A 25,009-nucleotide genomic window follows, 5' to 3' on the forward strand; every position below is an offset into this window, starting at 1 on the left:
TGGCTCCCGTGAAAGTCAGTCCACCACACACTCCTGCCACAAGCTGCCTCCTCATGGGGCCTTAAAGAAAGAAGCCAAAAGAAATATTTTTCTCTTTCTAAGTTAGTTATCTCAGGTGTTTTGCTGCAGTGACAGAGAGCTGATAAACTCATCTTTTCACTTCGTCTCTGCTTCTGATTAATGTGGAGCCCCCTATGGATAAGAAGAAGGTTCATCCCACCCATCCCTGAATTAAGAGCCTTTTACAAGGAACATCTGAGTGCTTATTTATTCTGAACAAGGAACATGGACTTAAACAGAGCCAAACAATCAGGGTCCCCACTGTGCGCCTCCCCTTCACCACCTCCTCTCATTCACAAGCTCATCCCAAGAAGACATTGTGATACTTCCAGGTCACAGTGTAGAGAAGATTGGCTGGATGTTCTGCAGGGCAGGAAGGGCAGACAGGGGCTGGAGACAGTACAGTGGGTAGGAGATAGACATGGTGGGGGGACTCAGTTAAGGGAGGCGGTACAATGCAGTTATTTGAAAAGTGTAAAACCTTACCATACATTAAAATGTCTCTCAAGAGATCTAAGAGATGACACTGATAGACGTGAATCATAGTGAGAAAGTGGAAAATGGAAACAGACGCTGACGTGAAAACACTTGATCTCAGTGGGGATGTTCTTAGCGGGGATGACCAGACCTCAGAGGCTCCAGGTAAGAAAAGGAAACAAACTGTAAACTTAGAGGATCCTTGATCCACAGAAATCAGACCTGCTATGTCACCAAAACAGGAAAGTACCTCCAACAGAAGAGGACTGTAGTCATGATGGTGGTGATGATGATAAATATGAGGAGGAGGAAGAGTAGGGGGAGGGTGGAGAAGAAGAGGGAGGAGGAAGAGGAGGAGGAAGAGGAGGAGGGAGATGATGATGAGAAGAGTGATGGCCAATGGCTGCTGGCTGTCAGTCATTACTGTGTGACACATGGGATCTTATCAAGTCCCATAACAAAGCCATCCTTCTCCTTCCTGTTTGAAAATGAGAAAATTGACCTTTGAGCAAGCACATGATTTGCAGAGGTCTTCCAGTCTTGGCTGCAGCTGCCAACTGGCTTTCTTTGCTAATCTCAGCATCCTCAGCTCAAGGGTCAGCTGGTTCCTGGCCAGGGTATAAGATACTTGGCTTCTTGGGTGATTCTGCTTGTGTCTACAGGAGACTCTAAGCACCGAGGCTTCCTAAGGTATCAACAGGAAGCTCTGACTACCCAGCCAGGGAGCCTTTGCATGACAGGCTGACTGGACTCTTTTATATTCTTCCTGGTGGGGACTGAGGTCATGCTGCAGGATGAGTCTCCTCTGGGATCCCAGGACACTCTGTGGTGGGGAGGAGTGGCCAGAGACACAGTGCCATCTAACACGGGGATGTGGTGATATGGTGATAGCTGGTGATTGCTGGAATCCAAATGTGGGGGCAGCCTTCCACGAGTCAGGGAAAAACCTGTTTGCAGCAGAAACTTCTGGGCTTGGTCTTTATGCTGCACCATTCTAGAAGGCCAGGAAGTCTGTGTGACTCTTCCTGGTTGCTTTGGGACCTGGAAGTCCCATAAGAGGGGCAAACATGTCAGCTATTTATGTTGTTGAAAGTTCCATCAAGCAAGCTAGGATGGGCCAAATTGCAAAGTCCTCATGGTTTAAATTGTGTGGGGGCTTAGGGAGGACACTTCAGATATTGAGATAATTTACATGTATAAACACTTGATCAATGCCCAGGAGTTTACATATCTGCAGTCCAACCAGATTCTCACAATTTTATGACTGGAGATGGGGCAAAGAGCTGTTTAACCCCTTCCACAGATGCAGAAAACTGAGGCACAGAGAATGTGTGATTTGCTCAAGGTCACACAGCGAATCAGCTGGAAACAGGGACCAGAACCCTGAATACAGAGCTCTTCCTGCATCTGATGTTTTAGGGGTGAGATGGGGCCCATTAGGGGACGGGGGGAGGGGTTCTGGGTGTCAGGGCAGACAGTGTCATCTGGGCAGTCGAGCTTAGCTGCTGCAGCCTCGGGGGCATGTATGGGTCAGGATGTTATTGTTTCGACCATCCTGCAGCTTGCTTGAGGTCTGGCTTCCTATTCGGCCATCCAGGTCTGAGAGTTGGCCATCATGTCCCTGCTGCCTCCTGAGTCTGCAACAAACACAACATAGACTTAGTTAGTGGTGGTGGGCTGGATGCAGCTACATGATGGTGAGAGATTCCTAAGAGACAGCTGGAACCTGACCTTCCCAGGAATGCACGACTCTCTGGGAGTTCCCAGTGCTCTGCTTGGATATACCAGGTGAGTGACTTAACACACAGAGCCTCAGTTTCTCTGACTACAAAATGGAGATGATAATTCCAACCTTGCCAATCCCTGTGGTATTTATAAAGCATTACAGACATAATTTGCTAAGGTTCAAATCCAGGAGAGTTGTTTGGTGAATCTATGCACCCCACACAATTTAAACCATGAGGACTTTGCAATTTGGCCCATCCTAGCTTGCTTGATGGAACTTTCAACAACATAAATAGCTGGCATGTTTGCCCCTCTTATGGGACTTCCAGGTCCCAAAGCAACCAGGAAGAGTCACACAGACTTCCTGGCCTGTTTATACCCATGAACAGAACAGTAGCCGTGCCTAAGGGCAGGGGCTATGTTGGAAGGCAAAGCAGCCCCTGTCCTCATAGAGATTATGCTGCAGAGGAGATATTCTCACAAACAAATATCTGCATAATCAAACACAAAGACAGATGAAACACTTCACAGCAAGTCATGCTAAGGGTTTTAGAGTCTGGATGCTGCAATTCTTTGCAGCTGGCCACCTGCTGCAGGTTGGAGGGTGCGCACATCCCTCCTCCAGGTTCCCTTACTGCACCACAGCTGCCTTTTGTGGGCCAGAGGAGAAACAGAGACATTCAAGGAGACAGCAGAGAACCCAACCAAAACCCAGGCTCTCACCTCCCAAGTGGTCTTGGTTAAGCTGTTTGGAGTCTCTGAGACTCCATTTCCTTAGCCAAAGTGAGGCAATGGAATTAGACAGATATAAAGGAAACCACTAGTGTGGGTCTGAAAATAGTAGTTCTTTTTTTATAAAGTTAATCATTGTTTATTTATTTACATTCCAGCCATTGCCCCTCCCAGTCTCCCCTCCCACAGTTACCCATCCCACTCCCCATCCCGCTTGCCTCTGAGAGGGTGCTTCCCCTCTCCCCTGAAGGCAACCCCTTTCCCTGGGGCCTCAAGTCTCTTGAGGATTAGGCACACTAGCATGGGATGGTGGCACATATTAGTAATTCCAACTCTTGGAAGGCAGAGGCAAGAACATCCCATGGTTGAGATTAGACCAGGCTATATAGTTTCAGTCAAGTCAAGGCTGCACAGCAAGAAATTGTCTTTTAAAATCCAAGAGGAGGGGCAGCGAGAAGATGACTCCATCAACAACGTAAGTTCAGAACGTGATTGAGGAAGACACCTGACCAATCTCTAGATTATTACTAGCTCCATCTCATTCAGAAAGACACACACTTCAGACTTCAGGCAGAATTGGCCTAACCTGTAACATTTCTGTCAAACAGGGCATAGCAGGTGGCCATACACTGTAGTTCTCATTCACATGAAAGTCCTTTTACTAAAAAATAAGAGAGAAAGAGGCCTGCTTGGGCCTGCCAGCTCAGGGCAGTGTGGCTGAACTTAAGAGTAGAGCCGCAGGATCTGCACCTCAGTCAGATGGCAGCTGGGTGTGAGTGCGAATGTGCACCAGCGCCATTGCCTGAATGAACACTCAGTGACATAGCATTGTTTCATAGGACAGTGACTTGGGGCTCCTGTGCCCTGCTCTTCCTCTATCCAGCAGGACTGGAAACAGGTGGGCTGTTCTTCTGGGGTGCTTGGAAGCCTCTGCTCTCCCCACCACAGCTGAGCTCTTTCCACCCACAAACTCATCCATCCATCCATCTTTCCATCCATCCGTCCATCTGTCCATCTGTTCATCCGTCCATCCATCCATCCATCCATCCATCCATCCATCCATCCATCCATCCATCTGTCCATCCACAGATATATCCCGCATATATCCATAAATCTACAGAAACATTCCCTACCTATTTAATTTGAACTTGACTATTTATAGATATATTTATAACTTATCTAAGGGTCACAGTCAAATACTGTACCATCTGTCTGTCCACTCTCATATTTGTCTGTCATCCTACTTCATGCACACTCCCACCTATATATTCTCCATTCATGCATATCCTTCACCCACTCACTCACCTGCCATCCACGCCTAACAACATATTAACCCCTCTAGTCTGTCTCTCCACCTATTCATTATCTGCTCCATCTACTGAGATGAGCACTCACCCTACAATTCATCCATGTGTGAATTCATACATATATACATTATAATGCATCAACCATCTATGTATACATAATGTATCCATCTACCACCTACCCATCCATCATCAATCTCTATTTCCACAGGCTAACCTCCATCCGTCCACCTGCTAATCCCCTGTTCTTCTCATCTTCCCCACTTTCCAGTTGGAGATCTCAGTTGGAGAGAGCAGAGAACCGAACAGAGAGTGAGCGGGGAACCCTCGATGTGAAGAATTATCTTCTGGCATCTCTGAGCAGGGCACAGAGCTAAGACCTCTGCAGTGGGGCCCAAGTGCTTGCTCACTTGTGGGCCTATCCCATGGCCCAAGCATGTATAACGTAGGAGGAAATGGTAAGGAGTTGCAAATATATAGTGGGCATAGTTGAAAGCTACCCATGCAGATGATTTGTCTGTCTATTTCTATGATAGGACGTGTTCAATTTCTCCACTAACCTATGATTTTAACTATCAGTATTGCGAGAATCACAAGTGACAAATGCAAGCACTTCAAATTCTGCAACTCAGCCATGGCTCACCAAATTTAGAAAGACCCCACATGTCCTGTGGTCCCAAGCATTTCAGACAAAGGAGGCATGGACTGTCATGCTTCTCTAATGATAATACAAAGGGGCAGATGGGCACACACCACATCAAAACAATTGAAATGACTGCGAGGTTTCAGAAAGCCATGTACCAAATCAAGCCATGGCTATCTGGTTGGAGATGGAGGGCAGGTATCAAGGGGAGAAACCAGAGTTGGTTGGGGTAACTTAAAACTCTTCAGGAATGTTCTCGCCTCCTCTAGAGAGCCCAGCTAATCTTACCAAACCCCAGGTCCCTAGATCCCAAGCCTATATCTGGGAGCTACTGGATTCCTCAGGTGCAATGACTTGGTGTCCAATTAAAAGTGAGTCACCTGCAGCCTTCCTGGCCTCTCCTCCATTCCTTATGCCTGTAGTGTGAAGAGATGGAACAGAGAGGAGCTGAGCACAGGTCAGGGCCACCGTGTGTTGGAGGGGGCACTCCAGATTCATATACCAGACTCTGTTTTGACCTTCCCTTCATGATGGGTGCCCTTCCCACTGTGCTTTCTGGGTACTGTTTCTGGCAGTATGTTCTCTGGGTTCAGTGAGGCAGCCAAGCTTGTGTCTGTCGCAGGGCTCTTTCTTCTGACATGAAACATTCTCTTGTCATTTCCCGCCCCAGGCACTAATCAGCTCTCTGCTCCATCTCACGTTTTGCTCAAACAGTCCAGAGGAAAGGCAGATGGCTGTGTTCATCTCATGTTCTCATTGTGTTCATCAGGTCTCAAGTTTGGAACTCTATGGGAGCTGCCCCCTGACTCCTCCCACTCTCCTTGGTGGCAGGCATCCCTTAGTGCCTCCTAGGCTCTGGAAGTATCTGTCTGTCTTCACATTAGCTTGTTCCCTGTGGAGTGGGGGTCACTCTCATCCAGTGGGGCTTCATGATAACTCAATTCAGGGGCTGTCAGGCAATCTATGGCTTCTTTCTACGAAGCCTGAGAATAAAATAACAGCCAGTTAGTCAGGAAAGCAATGTAAAAATCTCACAGGGGAAGTTGCCGGTGTCCTACAGGCTTGCTTAAGGGATCCTGCTCATGGTACATACCTGACACACTTTCCTATCAGTGCTGACTGGGCTCCTTTTCCTGTTGCCTTGACTTAAAACACCTTGACAAGAGCAACTTAGGGACCAAGGGCTTACTGGACTCCGAGTTTCCCAGAACAATCCATCAGAGCATGAAGTCACAGTGGCCCGAGCTTCAGGGAGCTGGCCATGCCAATCCACAGTCAAGGAGGAGAGAGATAAATGCAAGCTACCTATCAGCTCCCCCTTTCCATTTGTATAATTCAGAGGCCCAGCCAGGGAAGGTTGCTGCTCATAGAGGAAGTGTCTTTGCATCCAATTTAATGTAAGGAGAATCCCAACAGGCATGCTCAGAGTCCTGTCTCCCAGATGATTCTAGATCTCATCAAATTGTCAACTGAGATTATTTATCAAAAATACCATTGAGCCTGGGGAGTCTTGTGAAAGAGTTGGAGGAAGGGTTGAGGGACATGGAGGGGTCAAGGACACCAAAAGAAGACCTATGAAGTCAACTAACCTGGGCCCATGGGGGCTCACAGAGACTAGACCACCAAGAAAAGAGCATGCATGGACTGGCTCTAGACCTCCTGCACGTATGTAATAGATGTACAGCTTGGTCTTCATGTGGGTCCTCTAATTATTGGAACTGGACTGTCTCTGACTCTATTGCCTGGCATTGGATCTTTCCTCCCTAGCTGGGCTTCCTTGTCTGGTTTCAGTGGGAGAGGATGTGCTTAATCCTGTTGCAATTTGATGGGCCAGGGCAGGTTGTTACCCATGGTGGGAGCATCTCTTCTTTGAGGGGAAAGGAAGGAGTGTCGGGGGAAGGGGATGTGAGGGAGTGACTTGGAGGAGAGGAGGGAGGGGCTGCAATGAGAATGTAAAGTGAATTTTTAAAGACAACCAGGCACCACTTTTGGTTGCTTGGCTGGTAGGATGAATCAATCACACTACGTTTTAATGTGCTTTTGTAATTCCAGGCACATAGTCAATACTTAGTAAACATGAGTGAAGTATGAACCTCGGTGTGCAACACTGCAAAGTCTATTCAAACTTAGCTCTCCCTTAAGAAATACAAAGTTAAATAAACACTAAGTACAAACCCCCCAAAAAAAAATACCATTGAGTTTCCTCGCATGGAAAGTGCATTAATAGCTCTCTATTTTCTTTTTTTTTAATTTTTAATATTTTTATTACATATTTTCCTCAGTTACATTTCCAATGCTATCCCAAAAGTGCTCTCTATTTTCAAGATGTTAGTAAGACTCCATGTGGGGCTGCGTCATGAAGAGGAATATCGGACTGAGCACCCCCTGAACTCCCAAAAAGCTGTGTGGGGTCTCAACTCCAAAATGATTTAACAGTAATTTCAGGCAAGAGTCTCACACTTTAGTCACACACACACACACACACACTGAGCCTGCACTGAGCATTAACACTGAATCAGGCAGAGAGGACTATAAAGAAATGACCATGGTACCTGGCCTAGAACACCTTTCATGTCCTTTCTGATGGCTGTATTTTCTGTACCCTTTATTGGCTGAGATGAGCATGCTGGGACCAGCTGCCCTCTGCACATCACACTTCAACTTCCTGTGATGGACACCCAAATGTAGTTGACCCGGGTCCCGACTTCTTAGGGAAACTGAGAGTCTTCGGAGCTGCCTTTGTCTTTACAGGAATTTCCTCCTGTAGTTTCAGGGGCCCTGCGTTTATTTTCCCCAGCATGGTCTCATACTTTGAAGTGGCTGCTTCTCCGGCTGGTGTTGCTAGGGACCCAGGAAGTCTGGCCCTGCCTTGTTTATGCCCTGTGCTCACCACTACCCTCCACCTCCCTGGGTGGTACTCTGTCCACAGTTGCTGAGCTTCAGAAAGGCTTCTTTTCTTACTGTTTCCACTGGTACTTGCAGATGGGCAGACCCTAGGGAGGTACTCCCAGACCTGCGTCATCCCATGCCTTACCTGCCTCAGTGGTGGCAGAGGCTCCCACACACTGCATCCCTTAACCCAAGTAGCAACAACAGTGGCAGTTATTACTTCTCCACTGAACATCCTCTTCTGCTGGGCTCTGCACCACAGACTCTTCTCACTTTGCCTTACTAACAAGGATGTTCAAAGTGGCTAAGGACTTTGCCTCAGGGTCTCCCAAGGGCTCCCACATCATTCTACATCCCCAGCAGAGCCTACTTCCTTTTAGCATTAGAACAGAGATCCTAATTCTGAATCTAGAAGCATCCTTCCCTCCAGGGCCTGGGCATTGCTCCTCTTTGCCCTCCCTTCCAGCACCAGGGCTGCAATCTCTCACTGTTCGTAGGGTTGGGCCACCTTCTCCTGAGGTCTCTAGTGCTGGGGGACAGGACCTAGGGGTGACAGAGTCCATGGATAATTATACTTCTCTTTAAGGATTTGGTCTTGTGGGTTAGGCTCAACCCAGAGGTGACAGAGTCCAGGAGTGACTGCACTTCTGCTGGCGGCCTTGGTCCTGGGAGACATGTTCTGTGTGAGTGTAGCAAGCTGAACTTACTTCTCTCGGTTGAATATGATGAACTCTTTCCGCACTGTCTCCAAACACTGCTGCAGGTGTCCATTCTGTCGAAGGTACAGAGAGAAGTCTAAATGGCAGCGCACTGGACAGGGGGATGTGGCAGAGGGACACTAACAGTGACTAGTTTATTTATATGGGAATTGTGGCCACTTGGGACTTAGAGACAAGTCCAGTGGCTGGGTTCAGCAATTATGTCTGCAGACAAATGTGCTTCTGAGTTTGGGCTCCCTCATATTAGGATGCTCAAGCCTGCTTTAGGACGTGGAAGAGGAGATGTTTAGATTGAGACATTCATGCCAAGCCCTCCGTCCAGGATCAGAATCTTTTAGGAACCCCCCCCCCCCCGCCTGCCGCCAGAAGCTGCATATAGATGACACATGATGCTCTGAGAGCCTCTGGGATCACTGGTCTGTGGTGCTTCCAGGGGCTGGCAAGACGGTTTCATTTATATTTAAACAAGAGCACTAAAATAAGCTTTTTTTGTTTTTTAAATCAGAGGTCATATTCATCTTTATATTAAGGTATCTGCAAAAGCGTAAAAACCTGTATTTTATAGGGGAAAGGACTGCTATGGACTGAGTTTTGTTCCCAAAGAGTATGTTCATTAAGCCATAGGGTCTTAATATGGTCTTATCTGAGACCAGGTCTTTGCAGGTATAATCATGTTAAGGTGAGGCAGGGTGGAATGTTATGGGTGCTGAAGCCAGTGGGGTGTCTTTGCACAAAGAGCACAGAGACCTAGAGACAGGCCACAGGAAGTCAAAGGGGAAGGTGGAAGGATAGAGTTGCCAGCCTGGCAATCCTAGGAAAGCTAGAAAAGCTGAGATGGTATAATGGTGAGAGAGAGAGAGAGAGAGAGAGAGAGAGAGAGAGAGAGAGAGAGAGAGAGAGAGAGAGAGAGGATGAAATAATTAGTTCAGAGGTCAGAGTGCACACATAAACCCTTCACAGGAATGAGAAGTAGGGGAGTTGCAGGGTATGGTTGACCCAGGAGTGGGACTGGAGTTCTAAGTGATGGTGTAGGTGGCGAGACTGTGCTTATCTCATTGGCTGAGAAAAAGTCAAGCAATATTCTCAGATCCCCAGAGTTCTGATTCATGTTGCTGCTCAACACTAAGATACCTATGTGAGAAGGACAGCCAGCCAGTGATGGGCTAGGACAAAGTGACAGGATCTAGAACAACCCAGGAGACAAACTGCTGGGCTTACCTGGGAGAGAGATTCTAAACTGGATTAACTGAGATGGGAAGACTCACTTTAAATGTGGGTGGCACCATCTCAATAAGCTTGGGTACCAAAATGAATAAAACGGAGAGAATGAGCCAGGCACCAGCATCACCCTCTCTGTGTGTCCTGACTGTGGACACCATGTGACCAGCTGCTTCAAGCTCATGCTATCATGCATTTTCCACTGTGATGGGCTGTCACAATGCAGCCTGTGGGGATCCCTGCAGGTTAGACCCTTACTAAAAGGTGCATAGAGACTGGGGTGCCCTGTATTGTCCCTGAGGTTCTCAGTGTGGATGGCAGGGATGTGGGCACTCCCTCTTCAATCATCCTTGTTTTTATCAGTATTATAAGAGATCATTCATATGCCAGAGGCATTTGATTTACTTAAAAAAAAATAGTAAGTCAGCTCTCTGTGACCTCAGATCCAACCAACTGCAGTCTGAAAATGCTGAGAAACAAAGAAATTTCAGAAGGTTCCATAAATCAAAACCTAAGATTTGAAGTGCACTGGACACTACACAAATTCCACAAGAAAGGAGTGACATAAAAGTCACCACCCTTAGCCTCTCCTGTGTCCCAGAGGTCCAGATAAGTGTTATCATCCAGTATGTCTTACTTGTGAACTTTGCAGTTGAGCCTGTGCTGGTAAGATCTGTGTTGAACAGCAATGTCCATCACCTATGTTACACACAGCATTTGGGCTGTGTCAAGTAATGGAAGTAATCCCAAAGCAATCTGAAGCATATGGAGGATGTGCCTGGGTTTTATACCCAGCACAACACCATTTTATACAAGGAGTGTGGGGATCTACAGGATTGGGATCTAGTGGGGCCCTGGCACTACTTCCCCAAGGACACAGAAGGAGGGAAAGGAAGGCTGTGGGCTGAAGTGTACCTTTGAATAAGAGGGGTCTGTCCTCCACACCTCCCTCCTTCCCCACAGAACCCTCCCCTGAGGGCTCACCAGGGGACAGCTGTCCTTTGTGCTGTCTCTGGACCTATGCTTGGCCAACCTCTTCTTCTTTTTATGAAGCGGCTTGGATTCTAGAATCATTTCTTCAAGTTCAAATGTGGGGTCACAGTTCAGTCTCCCTTTCTGAAGGGAAGCAGAAAGAAAAACACGTTTCATAGTTATTATCTGTCACATCATCCTCTGCCCATAGCCCAGGCATCTTCACATGTGGCAACCGTTACCTGTCACCCTGGGATGCCTCATGTTTCTCTCTGATAATATAATCAGTGTGGCCTAACCACACACACCATCAGTTCAGAGACACAGTCCCAGCTGGGCAACCATGCCCTGTTAACTCTCTGTCCACCTCAGCGACTCTCAACCTTCCTAATGTTTCTACCCTTTCATATACTTCCTCATGCTGTAGTGAAGTCCAAGCATAAAATTATTTTCATTGCTACTTCATAACTGTAATTTTGCTACTGTTATGAATTGTAATGTAAATATCTGATGGTCTCAGGTAACCCCTATAAAAGGGTCATCGTACCCCCAATGGAGTCACAACCCACAGTTTGGGGAGCACTGGTCTAAATCCTGTGACTGTTTATACATGTAAATTTTCTTTATTTTTACTAATTATTTCATTATAGACACAATCACAGGTCATTGTTTTTCTTATTATATTTTTTATAATTTTATTTAAAGTCTAATTAATACTTTTGAGATAACCTTGGCAGAGACAGAGTCTTACTATGTAGTACTAGCTAGCCTCAGACACACAGAAAGCTTCCTTGCCGCTACCTAAATAACATTTCTGATCAACATCTCCTGGTTACCAGTTCCTGTTTTCACAGCTAGAGCTGTCTATCCTCGGAACAGGCCCTGCTAGAGGCCTTCGTCTCCACCCACCCTGTCTTATAGGCCTAGACCCTCATATCAGGGTTCTCAGTCTTTGATGGCTGGCACCTTGATGACCCACCCATTAGCCATGCAGCCCTGTGACTATGGCATCAACAGCTCTGCAGCCACACAGGGAAGCAGAATATTGCAGTTCTCTGGTTTATAGCAGGCATCCTCACTTATGGGGACTCAGGGAGACAGGGAAAGAGCTGTCTTCCAAAGAACTACCCTATGATTTCTAGAAAGTAGTAGAACTACTACTGTAGTCCTTTCTGTTTTCATGTTGCTGGCCTGTGAGGCTCCTAGTTAAGAGAATCCAGGCCAGGTGCAGCCTCCAAGACAAACAGCCTGTCCTCTCCACACCCCAGTTGAGCAATTCTGGATTACACATGACCTGGGTCCACCCTTGTGTGGGATGCACAGCCTCAAAGGCTGCTAGGATTCACCGAGAGAGACCTGCTAAGCTTCCAGTGTCTGCCCCTTTAAGAACAAGTATTTTCTTAGCTGTGTCATAGGCTGGGTAACACTACAGGACTGCCAGCTTGAAACCTAAGTCACAAGCTAGGGTCTGCTGACCACACCAATGTGGCCAGAGCTGTCAGACTGTCTCAAAAGTGGTGAGTGTTGATATAACCAGAGAGTGGGAGGCAGGTGGGGCTCCCCAGATAGAACTGTAACTAATCCTGGCTCTTCTAACACAAGTCACAAAACCTTTGTGAGGCTCACTTTCCACGGCTATAAGATGAGGGTAATGAGGCTGACCGGAGAAAATGGAGGAGGATATTTGGGGCTGCTCTCTGCCCCTCAGTGGCACCCATACACACATTGATCTCTGATCTGTTTGTTGGGTTCTACTGTGAGTCCCATGGATCCTGGCTCCTTCTATCATAATTAACTTCCTCACCTTGGCTAAGAATCCCTTTCCTGTTGTGCACATTTGACCTCAGCATTTGTTCACCCCCAAGGGAAATCTTGAACTCAGACTCACCTCTCTCCTGAGTGGCCTGCCATCCATCCATTCATCCACTCAGATGCAGGCCCTGGATCCGGCCTTGCCTGAGATCCAGCTCTGCTGGCTTCATCCCAGGTCATCTTGGGAAAACTATTTAACCTCACCCAGAACACTAACAAGATCCACTCTCCGGCTGGTGTGAAGCTTCTAGAAGCCAACGCCTGGGAGGCTCAAAGAACAATCCCAGAGCAGAGCCCACACTTAGCCCTGCTGGCCCTGAGCACCCACACATGCACACATATGACAGTAGCAAACTGAGGACCTCCAGTGCCTTCTAGTCCACTGAGGAGGATGAGCTCCCAAGGGATGGAAGGTTCCCTGTGACCAATCATCATCTGCACTAACATAGTCCTTGACATCTGTTCAGAAGGGCAGAGAGACCAGGGGCTCTCAGCAGCTCATGGCTCCACTGCAAGAAGCACACCTTAGAAGTCTGGTCCACATACCGTGGATCTAGGTGAACTGTGAATCTGCTGGTGCCTTACTTCAGTGACCTTCAGGGGGTTCACCAGTCAGTGGCAGGGGTCAGGCTTAATACTAGGAAGGGACCCATGGAAGGGGGTGGTATGACTCACATTGGGCACAAAGCCAGGCATCAGGGCCTTCTCGAACACTGCATCCCAGTTCATGTCAGCCATGTAGGTCATGCTCTGGATGTCACGAAGGCTTGACAGGCGGCTCTCAGGGTCCTTTGTCAGCAGCTGCAGTTAGAGGGCACACTGTGAACGGTGTATCCCATAGGGATGAGCATGGACTTGGAACATGACTCCTCACCTAACACTTAGGGTGTCCTTGCATGCTATGCCTGGCAGTGGCCTGCCCCGTTTGGGTCTGGGTTCTCTCTGGAATGCTAAATGTACTGCTATAGCAAGGGAGGGACTTCAAGGTCAACTCTTTTCTCTAAGGTCATCTGGCAAGCTACCCTTGGGGAGAGACTAAGTTTTCAGCCCTCTGATAAGCAGCCTCTCTCTGATGTTCACGAAAGCTTTGATTGGAAAGAACAGGCTGGCTGCCTCATCAGAGGACTTCTGACTTGGTTTCACAAGAGTGAAACGGAATGTTCCCTCAGGAGTTACAAGGTGACCTCTGCATCCTAACTGAGTGGTCCACTTTTAACTTCTCTTGAAGGCCAGTTTCTGCTAATGGAGCTAGAGTATAAAAAACAGCTACAGAGGGACTGGCAAGGTGTCTCAATGGTTAAGGGCACTGGCTGGCTGTGCATAAGACCCCAGATTTGGGTCCCAGGACTCACATTTTAGCTCAAAAACCTCTATAGGCATTAGGCCATGTATGTGATACACATATGTACATGCAGACAAAATATTTATACACACTAAATAAAAAAAATTTAAAATGAATAGCTCCAGATCAATACTTTGCATTTTCTTTTTCTATATGCATATGTGTAGATGTGTATGCATATGTATAGATGTTATGCATATGTGTAGATGTGTGTGCATATATGTAGATGTGTGTGCATGACCCTGTGTGCATGAGTATGTGGAGGCCAGGGTTTCCATGTCTTCCTAATTGCTCTCCATCTTAGTTTAGTGGTAAAGTCTCTCACTGAACCTGTAGCTCATGGGCTCAGCTAGATTGACCAGCAAGCCTCGGGTATCCTCCTGATACTGCTGAACTCAGACATGTTGGTGGGTGGTGTGGGTTCAAACTCAGGCTGCCATGCTTGCAAAGCAAGCACTTGGCCAAATGAGCCATCTCCTCAGCTCCTGCACTGTCTTTTAAAACACTCTAGTTTATGAGATGCAAAGCCCGCTGGGATAAACACAACAGGACAGGGCTCATCCCTGGGACTGTCACATAAAGGAAATGGCCAATGACCAGGAGCCCTCCTGAGATTGGCTGTTGTTGTCTCCTGGGAAAAGGAGGAGTCCCTTACTTTCATCACAGGGCCAGGGTGAGGACCAACAGGATTGGTAAGGACCTAGCATGTGCTAAAGAGGAATGTGACACCCTTCTTGTTGGTACTGCCACTGTCATTGCAGAAACATCTTCACTCTCCACATGGAGTTGTCAGGACCACAGCACACATTCTCCTAGCAGCCCTTCCTAATACCCACATGCAGTAGGTATTTCTGTTTAATAGGAACTTGCAGTGGATTGGGAAGAGCCTGGGCTGTCACACACCCCACTGTGTTGGGTGTTAGTGCATTAGCCATCACCTCCACACAGCTGTCCAACCTCTTACCTTCTTCAGCAGGGACACCATCCCCTCACACCACGTGGAGGAGTAGTGGACACGCTCCACCTTGAACATGTTGAGAATCTCATCAATGGGTGTGGCTGAGTGGATCTCATATGGCCTCTGCAACAAAGGATGATGCCAGAATCAGAACGAATGTGTTGGTAGAGGCAGCACCCTCTTGTTCAAGGACTGTGTGGTGATGGAAAACCATTTCTATCTCCTTAAAGATGCTATGGGCTCTTCTATCTCATCAAGGCAGTGCAAGAAGAGGGCATGGATGGATTGTCTTGGACATAGGAGGCTGAGGTATTTGTCTGTGAGTGGAAGAGGCAGGACTCACTCGGCAGCTGGATGAGTCACAGGCTGGAGTACTGATACCTGCCACTGAGTACCCACAGGGACACCGTTAGTCCCATACTTCATCTGCAGGAAGAGTGGCCAGCACCTCTCTCTGTCTTGGCTGAGCAGGTCTATGAAGAGTCAGACATGATATGTGTTGGGTCTGTGTGAATACTGGGAAGACACCCACAGAAGCCATGCTTGTGAGAACTTTGTATGTGAGTATATATACATGCATGTGTATTCATGCTCATGTGTGCATCTGTGTGTAGGCCACAAGTTGACCTTGAGTGACTTCTTGATTCTCCCTCTACCTGGTTATTGAGACACACTCTCCTTCTCAACCTGAAGTTCACCGAATGGGTTAGACTGGCTGGCTAGAGAATTCCTGGGAACCTCCAGCTTCTGCCTCCCCAGCCATAGGGTTACAGGTGCTTGCCACTGTACCCAACTTTCTTTTGCAAAGATTTTTTGGATCAAACTCAGGTTCTTATACCCATAGTGCTTTGCAAACTGTGCCATAACCCATCGTTGACTATGAGAACTTTAGCCTTCAGAGATAGGTGGCTTGTACATTTAAAGTCATCCTGGGGTGACTCAGCTGAGGTGCTTCTAACTTGGGGGCCCCAGGTTTAGCCCTCCTCTGTTTGGGTGGGCATGGAGGCACAGACCTTCCTCTGAGTTAAACAGCAGCTATTAAGGCCTGTAACAGAGCCAGACTGCACTGACACTTTGTTCCATTGTCCTTAGGACGCTCTTTCTCAGAAGCTCCTCTCTTTAGAGGGTACAGTGATTGTGAGTCCTGCTGGCAAGAGTGGTTTCCAGCAGCAGGAAACAGGTAGCTTATTGCAGAGTGCAGGTATGTCTTTATTCCAGGAAACTCACTTTGTTAAAAAAAAGGCAATTTGCCACTAAATGGAAGCATAAAACGGGAGAGAACTGGCATAGGCCTGCCGTATCTTCTGCTAGAGTATGGCAGGCAGACCATCGAATCCTCTGTATGCTTTCTAGTCTCTTTATTCAGAATAACCGGCCTACAGGCAATTTGAGACTCCAAATCCTGAGAATGACTCCCCCCCACCCCCCGGGAATGATCTCCGCAGAGAAATGATGAGAAAGCTGGAACCCCGTGATAACGGGCCCTGGAAAGAGCAGAATCACCTTCCAACTCTGACTCCAGGCACTGTGGTCTGTCCTTCATTGGGACAACCAGCAGCCTCCCCATTAGGTGGAGCCCTGTTCCAGTGGTGCACACAGCAGTCCTTGGTTCTGCACTGGGCCTCTCTCTCTGAGGTATTCCAGATCTCCTTCCTTTATTGATTTGGCCTCTCTATACCCCAAATACTTTTGCTTACAGTCCCCAACAGGTGCTGGTTGGAGACAAAGGCAAGAGGGAACACACAGGGAGGCAAGTTGTTGGTAGTCAAGCTAGGAGGGCAGCATGGTCCCTACCGGGTCTCCAAGCCTCACCCTCTACTGATAGGATCTCTCTTGCACCATTGCCTCCCAGGCAGGCATCATTCAGTCTGCTGTTGCTAGTGTGCAGAATCACCTCATTATCAGCCTTGACCTCAAATATCCTCAGCACTGGAGTTAGACCTCTTATACTAGGATCTCCTCTTGTAGCAGAAGCTGGAAACAGGTGATGCCCAGGCATATATCCACATGGAACTACTGCTCTCTTACTTCCCTGAATAAGTCTAAGGTACGTCACTATACCATGTAACAAGCAAAGCACTCAGAGCCCTTTACGGAAGTTCCCTGACTGCCCTATGACATGTGGTGGGATCCAGCGATGGGTGAGTCTGCCTCGGCCTGCCTCCTCTGCCTCGCTCACACCATTGCCAACAGCAGTGTGGTTCACAGATGAGTCATCTTAGCTGTCATTCAAGAACTCCCCTCTGCTCTTCCCAGTAATGTCTTCCATGTCTGAGCTGCATCCACAGCCTCCATGGGACCATGCAACTTACATGATGACATTGTCTTCAGCACTCTGTCCCTCAGCCCCATGCTGCCAGGGCTCTCTCTGGTTATATTCCCCCCACCCCCATACTCCACAGAGACCATATTCATTATCTCAGACAAGTTAAGCATGAATTACAGTATGGATAAGCGTTTCGGCTGGCACACCTGCAGCCTTATTGTCTAATAGGTGGTAACCAGGCTGGGCCCAGCCTCATAGTGTTTGAAGGATGCTAAACCCTTGAAGGGTGCTGTGCTGAGACCACAGCAGGCTTCTCTGGGTGTGAGTCTTGTTGAGGTTAGAAAGCTAGAGCTTGTACAGTGCTGACCACCAGGGACCAGAATGTGATGGGTAATTTACATTACTAGGTCATTAAATCTCCACAAATCCCTGCTGGGGAGACATAACAGAAGTTGCCAGAGGATCTGAGCTCCCTGCCTGTTTACAAGTCCTGCTGAGTTAAGGTCACCAAACGTGGTTCCTGATGAGCCAGTGAGGTTCCTCTCAGTCTTCCTATTATAAGGAAGCATCCTTCCATTGAGGAAGAAGGAAAACTCCCTGTTTGTGACAGCTGTGTGAAGTGACTTCTCTCTGCAAGTAAGGAGCCCTCTGGATCCCAAACGTGACCATCTGTTAGGGTGGCGTCCAGTTAGCAGGGATAGTGTCCATGCTGCAGGTCACTAAGTATCTTCCAGGAGGACATGGTCAGGAGGTGGAGTCTCCTTCCACCCTGTCGGTGCTCCAGTCTGCCTTTTCGGTTCAAGAGCTGCAGGCTGATGGCAGCTCACTCCGTGTTTAAACTGCAATTGCTGGTGGTGCTCACCTGGGTTGTTTGTTCCAAGGTAGTTTTGTAGGAGTAGGAGTTCACATTCTACTCTGGGTTACAAGAGATGCTGTGTCCCGTGCACCCCTTGCCCAGATTGTAAACAAGTTCTACTTGTTTGCACAGGAGACCAGGTCCCTTTATTCTCCCAGTGTGGTGAGAACTCCTCATGGGAGAGGCAGCTGTTTTCGGTCAGAACTAGAGCATTTCTGAGATGCTGGCGAACAAGCCACAGGAGCCTTTTCTGGAGTTCCCCAGCTCCAAGCTCCTACAACTCCAGTGGGGAAGCCCCTGATGCTTTCCCTGTCTTTGGAAAGCAAGGAGCCTCAGTTCTGTCAGAACTGTCAGTGACAGACTGGAAGGAATGGCCAGGACAATGGATGACTTCTGAATCCACAGTCTACAAATAAACTGAGCAAGGTGAGGGGCTATTGAACTGGTCATTTGGCTAAATCAGTGGTTTCCAGCATGAAACCCAGAGAGCAGCCCATTTCACAACTCACCGCCCCTCTGGTAGACAACACTGACATGCAAAGACAGCTGGGAAAAAGGCTCACCCTGTTCCTAACAGGCCGTCTTTCCAGTACTTACATTGTCCCTGTACCACAGGCCCTCACTGACCCTGTGACTCTCTCTCTTCCCTTGAAGTAGAAAACTCAAGAATGAGACACGAGGAACTTAATTTTTAAGAAGCAGGCTTTCTTCCATTCTTGGGCTTCTTTGCCAAGCCATCACTGGCCCTTGAGGAATAACAGCCAGCATGCTTTCTGCTGGCAGGCTTCCTCTTTTGAGGGCAACTGTGCAACAAGGTCACCTGCATGAAGGATTGCATTAACCGCGCAGCCTCTGGAGGACAAGCATCCTGGTTCATCTGGGATTGGGGAATGCTTGTGTTCCCTGTTGGCTGCAGAGCCAAAAAGGAACTGCCAGAAACAAGGGAGCCCATGGAGTGCCAAGCCTTCCATTTAGTGCTTGAGGAAGCAAACAAGTCCTCATTTTCTCTGCGTTCTAAAAATGCCATGCACTGCAATTAAGCTTTCGAGGAATTCATGGAAATAACTGAGTTCGCGAGCAGAAAAATAGTTGGCCGAACTAGAGTGAGAATCTTTGTGCTCACGAAGGAGTTCAGGTACAGGATACTTTCATCATTGTTTGTTTGTTTGATTGACTGATTCATTCATTTATTCAATAAGCATTCATTCATTTCCCACTATCCTAAAGAAGGGATTCTCCCACCAAAATAAGATCCTGCCTTCATGGATGCTGCCCTCTGTTGTCATGAATATCCATATAAGCAAATAGATGCAAACCTGTGTTAGACTTGCAAAACTTTGTTTTGGGCATTGGATGAACAGAGACAGTTAAAGCAGGGAGAGTGCCACAGTCCAGGGACAAATGTCCCCTAATGCCATTTTCTCTATTACATAGCTGAGGAAACAATGGGTTGGGGAGGTGAGTTGACATTTTCCAATTATACTTGTGCAAAGAAAACACACTACAGAGGTTGTTTGGTCACAAGAGTTTGTACTTAAATAAAACTGTGAGGTGTTGGTTGTCAGATGGCTCCATCATTTTCAGCAATTCATGCAGACTAGTCCCAAAATAAAACCAGGCACTGACTGTCCCATATCGCCCTTAGAGATTCCTGAGTCATGTTTGAGAAGGATGGGGAGAGAGGAAAGAGAAATGAGAGAGAATACCCAAGCAAGCAGTGGGGAAGTTGGGCTTGCACGCAACTGTGGGTGCAGAGGAAGGGGTTTGAAAAATCAAAGGCCAGGGTGCTTCAACCTTCTGTGTCCTCCCTCCCTGGGCACAAAGAAGAATCTCTTTCCCTATCAAAACAGTAAGTGGCTGAGATAGAGATGGAGCCCTCTGAGGGGTTTCCAAAATCCTGGTCCAGCACCCCCTCCTGGCATCTCAGCAGCTTTGTGGATTGAAGTCCTCCCTTCTACAGGACTTACCCAGCCTCGGAGCAGCTCATAGGCTGTGACACCCAGTGACCACCAGTCCACGGGGTATGAGTACCCAGGGCCTCCATCCACATACACCTGGAAGACTTCAGGGGCTGTAATGACAAGGCAGAGAGAATATCAGCCATACCTTGACTTGAACACAAGAAGACAAGCCTGCTGAGACTTATTTTGCTACCACCAGATCCTGCTCCTGGGGAGATACCGCAGACTTTGGAATGAGCAGAAAGGGGCTGAGTGTGTGTTCCTGTGCTAACAGCCAGTGAGGTACTTGTCCATGAGTCACCTTGGGAGACCCTAGCATAGCTCACTCCTACAATGGAAAGTAAGACCTGAGCACATGGGTTTGGACAATTGCCATTCTGTCTCAGTATCAACATAGGCCAGGTAGCCAGCTATTAGGATGCTGAGGACTCTGTACCTGCAGCCCAGCTCAGGAATGATCCAGGCATGGAGTAAGACAGAGAGCAAACAGAGTGGACTTTTGGTGTAAAAGGAAGGAGTGAGGAGGCGGCTGCCTGAGGGGGCAATGGGTGTATGTCCCTGGCAGAGGCAATGTTTTTGAAAAGAGATAGAAGGAAAGGTTGTAGAGCAGTGTGGAGGGGTTTGCTACCCACCCCGGGATGGCACAAGTCGGCATGGCTAATCTGATGTTATGTGAGTTTTACCTCTCCATTGTTCTAGAGAGCCACTGGACTGAAGCTGCCAAGGCTTTAGGTGGCACTGAGGGCATCAAGGAGAGATTGGAACAGGACAGGCATGAAAGATCAGGTTGGCTGGGTTCTCTACTAGTATCTGACTATGTTGAATCTAGAGCTTAAATCAGATGAACAGTCAGATCCCAGATCCCAGATCCCAGCCGGCTTCTGTTTTTCTTTCACTCTACATTTTAATAGCATGTTCTTGCCCACAAGCTTCCCTCCCCTTGATACTACAGCCTCTTGGGGTGTGCTACCATTTAACACCTTTAACAGATGAGGTTCAGGGAGAGTCTATGGGTATATGGGAAGTCATATGGCTGAGACAGGAATAACTGAATAGTGCTCCCTACTTTGGCCAAATCCCTGTCTGACCAACATTCTTTCAGTGTGGGATCATGTTCTATTTCTGGAGAATGATGGAATTTAGAGTTTGAGAAAATAGCAACTTGTTGTGTTAGAAATAGGAAGACAGTGGGTTTGGCTGGAATAGAGTTTAACATATCACTTAGTGTCTTTACCTGTTTTGACAAATGTGGGTAATAATTATGGTTTATTCATTTGTATATTTATTATCTTTGCGAATGTGACACAACTTAGAATCCTCTGGAAGGAGAATCTCAATGAAGGGTTGTCTATGTTGGGATGGCTCAAAGGCATGTCTCTGAGAGATTATTTTAACTAAGTTAACTGAAGTGGGAAGATCCTGCCAACTGTGGGTGGTACCATTCCCTAAGCAAAAGGTCTTGAACTGTGTGAGTGGAGGAACTGATCTGAGCCCAAGCAAGTGAGCATTCATATGTTGATTTCTCTCTGCTCTTGTCTGTGGGTATGATATGATCGGCTGTCTCAAGCTCCTGCCACTGTGACTTCCCCACAAGGATAGACTGTAACCCAGAACTGTAAGCTTAAGCCTCTTTTCTCCAAAGTTGCTTTAGGTCCGAGTATTCTATTACAGTAACACAAATGGAACTAGAAGAACCAGATGGCTGGGACAATTCAGCAGCTGCCTGCAGGACACCTCACCCACACCAGATACTCTGTAAACTGAAAACTTTATCAATGGTAGTCTGATTGTTACACAAAGTTTCCCTTCCTTTGTCATGCCACCCACCCAGTACCGCCTAACAGAGATGTGGAGACCATTCTAAACTCTACCCTTCCTGCCGTATGAATTAGCTTTCTTCAAATACTGTAGGTCTTGGATTTTCAACTTTGTTTTTGTGTGTACTTTCCAATCTATCCCTAAATCAGCAGACTCCGAAGTCAATGATCTCACTTGTTCTTTACTCCATCCAATTGTGAAGGCAGCCATTGATCTAGATGAACCCATGAGAACTTAATGCACCCAAATCCATGTACTTGTCTGGCTTCTTCCTGACTTAAGAGATCTGGGAGAGAAAGACTTGCATGATGTTTGTCTATGCAGTCCCAGAGCCTGGACACTATGGCCTTGTGACAGCTTCCCAGGTGTGCCCATGAGTACAGCGTGTGTCAAGTGCATCCCAGTGCTTCCTACAAGTCCCTGTCATATCCACAGTCCAGCTCACACTTGAGACTCGGTGTAGAAGCTGCAGGTGAGGGATGCTACCAGGTTCCCATGAATAGGAGATGGCAGACGTTTTCAGTTACCGTGAAACTGATTCTCCCCTCTCTGCACTCTTGTGGCTGATGACAGAACAGAAACGTTGATGTCATAATCCCTGCACAGCTGCTTTTGTGGTTCAGAATCACAATGCAGAAGCCAGATGGGAGTTGAGAACCCGGCAAAGTCCTAGTATGCATTGCTTAGTGAATGACAGCACTGTGGCTGCCAGCTGCTGTGGTTCTGAACAAATTGAATCCTTTCAGCGCTCAGTGGGACAGGTGCAGAAGGCAGTCTGTGATGAGGAAGCAGAAGCAAGAGGGTCCTCGTGGGCTGAATGGCAGGCCCCCAAGCTTCACTCCCAGTACTTGTGAATACCATCACATGCTGAAATAGGGCCTTTGAAGCTATAACGGAGGGTCTCAAGATAAAAGGCATCAAGGTTTAGATTTGGTCCTAAATCCCATGAGTGATGTATTTATAAGAGAGATGAGAGATGATCTAAGACACAGGATGGCTGTGTGAAGATGAAGATGAAGCATGGAGTGAGGAGGCAGCACAAGCCCGGGACACCTGAGGCTGCCTGAGCTGGAGCAAGTGGAGGGACATCCCCCACCCTAGCCAAGCCTTCTGAGCAAGAATGGCTCTACCACACCATGCTAGCTCAATTCCAGCTTCTAGAACCTCAAGGAACAGCTTCTCTGTGGTTTTAAGTCTGGCTTAGGAAAGTTTGTTCTACAGTCACAAGAAGCAACTTGTCAGGTAAGGGACTTGTCAGGATCACCCACCTAGCTTGGGAAAGCTGGGATCAAATGGGTCTCAGGTTTCTGGCATCAAACCCTTTCCCCCAGTCCTGGAGAATGCCAGGAAGGACTGGGTTGCCTGAGGATTGGGGATCTGGTCCTTCCTCCTCCATCTTCCCATCCATAGTGGGTACTTTACACTATACATCCATAGAGGGTACTATATCCACTAGGTCTCCTCTGTCTCCATGGAGCTGGTCCAGCTCAAAGATGGCTTCTGGGAGGAAAAGGCTCAGTTTGTTGCTCATTTTTCAACTTTTCTCACATGCTGCCTTTGGCTGGATATCATTTTTGCCCCCTGACTCCTGTAGGAGCTTTGCATCCAGCCCCACCCCTAGAGCTTCCTGCTTTGGTCTGTTCTTGAGGCTGAGTGGGTCTCCTCTCTGCCTTGTGATGCAGACCATGGCAGTGTACTGGAACAAAACATCTTACTGCCATGCCAGCTGCTGTAGACATGGTTCTCCACAGGGATGCCAGCTCTGGGAAGGTTAACCATGCCCACAGCAAAGGGGACCTGCCTTGGAATCTTAAGTTTCAGCTGCTTGGCTTCCCAGGGCCTTTTGAGTGCCAGTACCCTCAAACAGTTTCAAAGGAGCTCAACACAATTGCATGGATTGGCAATATCTTGACAGGATTCTGGTACCATTTTGCTTTTATCTCTCAGTAGGGCACTGCAGGTTATTGATTCAGGGAACCGGTCTAGATGGTGACTCTAGTTCTGCAAACTGCTTGCAGTCTCAAGCCTGTACAGAAGTCAGTAGAGGCCTGAATACCACCAAAATATGCTGGGTTTTTTTTTCCCTCTGTACCTACCGACTAGGATAATGTCTCACTTATAAAGCAGGTCCAGGAAGAGACAAACAACAAAAGCAAGTGATAAAATAGATCAAAGTGATAGATCGCCTGAGAATCATGTGAATATATTTTCTCTTTTTCTCTGAAAATATTTCATTATACTTTCTTCATTTTCCTGTGATGATGTAAGATACACAATAAGGTGAAGGGAGATGGGTGAATTGTAGGTTCCCATGTCAGGGTCATATTAACACAAGCACTGACATACTGTGATAGTCTACTGATAACTTAGATGTCTGGGCAACTGATGGGAAGGTAGCATACACAGCATGGATGCACTGCAGAAAGCTAATTCACTTGTCCCGGGCTGGAGGGTATGCGATTCCACTATAGTACTCAAAACACACAGTTGAAACTACAACCCTATGCACCCCTAGATCATCATGCTATCACACATCTATATATTCCTAAATATCTTCAGGTCAATGTGTTAAATTGGCTGAGTGAATTTGAACCCAGTCCAAAATTTTGTTTCAGAATTGCATCTATTTATTTGGGGTGTGTGTGTGTGTGTGTGTCACAGTGACACAGTATATATTTAGTGATCAGAGAACAATTTGTGGGAATCAGTTTTCTTCTTCTACCATGTGAGGTCAGGGAATTGAACTCAGGTAGTCAGACTTGGTGGCAAGTGCCTTCACTCAGCCCCCAAACCAAAGATTTCTCTGAAGGTACACCAACCACTGTTACATTTGAGCAAATTAGGGTTTCTGTGCAACCTAAAACAGAAACATGTGGCCTTGACATTAACACGCACATAAATAAACATTGCTCACTGTTTCCACCCTGCAGATGCTACCCTCCTGTTGGTTATTATTTGTCATCTTCATTATCAGATGAGCTATCACAATATGGCCTCATGTGTTTAAGGAATGCAGGAGAACTTTGGGCTCTGGTCACATTACCAGAAGTACTGTCTGCTTTTGGCTGTTCCCCAAGAACTCATGACAATGCTGGGTGCATGCTGTTCATCCTGTGGATGCCTGTGAGTCCACTATGGCTACATGGGACAGACTCAGGCACCATGGAGCCTCTGGCTGCTCTCCCAGAGTGTTCCCATTACCTAGCAGGATCAGCGTCACCATCCATGAACTGCCTTGACTAACAGCCAAACATTTC

At 47.4% G+C, this 25,009-nt stretch overlaps 1 protein-coding gene across 4 annotated transcripts in view; it reads right to left on the reverse strand.

Moving 5' to 3' along the window:
• Positions 1-254: 254 nt before the first annotated feature.
• Positions 255-25,009, reverse strand: part of Stk32b (serine/threonine kinase 32B) — a 241,579-nt gene continuing 216,824 nt past the window's right edge. For 3 of the 4 annotated variants that reach the window (XM_029476968.1, XM_029476966.1, XM_029476967.1), the window contains 6 exons: positions 19,941-20,044; positions 14,858-14,974; positions 13,227-13,352; positions 10,752-10,883; positions 8,538-8,602; positions 264-2,174 (listed from right to left, as the gene is read on the reverse strand). In XM_029476968.1, coding sequence (XP_029332828.1) covers positions 2,036-2,174; positions 8,538-8,602; positions 10,752-10,883; positions 13,227-13,352; positions 14,858-14,974; positions 19,941-20,044 — 683 coding nt within the window. In that variant the 3' untranslated portion in view covers positions 264-2,035. Of the gene's footprint in view, positions 2,175-8,537; positions 8,603-10,751; positions 10,884-13,226; positions 13,353-14,857; positions 14,975-19,940; positions 20,045-25,009 lie in introns of all 4 variants that reach the window. The other variant, XM_021163035.1, reaches the window with a different exon arrangement.

The sequence above is a fragment of the Mus caroli genome, chromosome 5, assembly GCF_900094665.2.
Source record: "Mus caroli chromosome 5, CAROLI_EIJ_v1.1, whole genome shotgun sequence".
NCBI classification, from domain to species: Eukaryota; Metazoa; Chordata; class Mammalia; order Rodentia; family Muridae; genus Mus; species Mus caroli.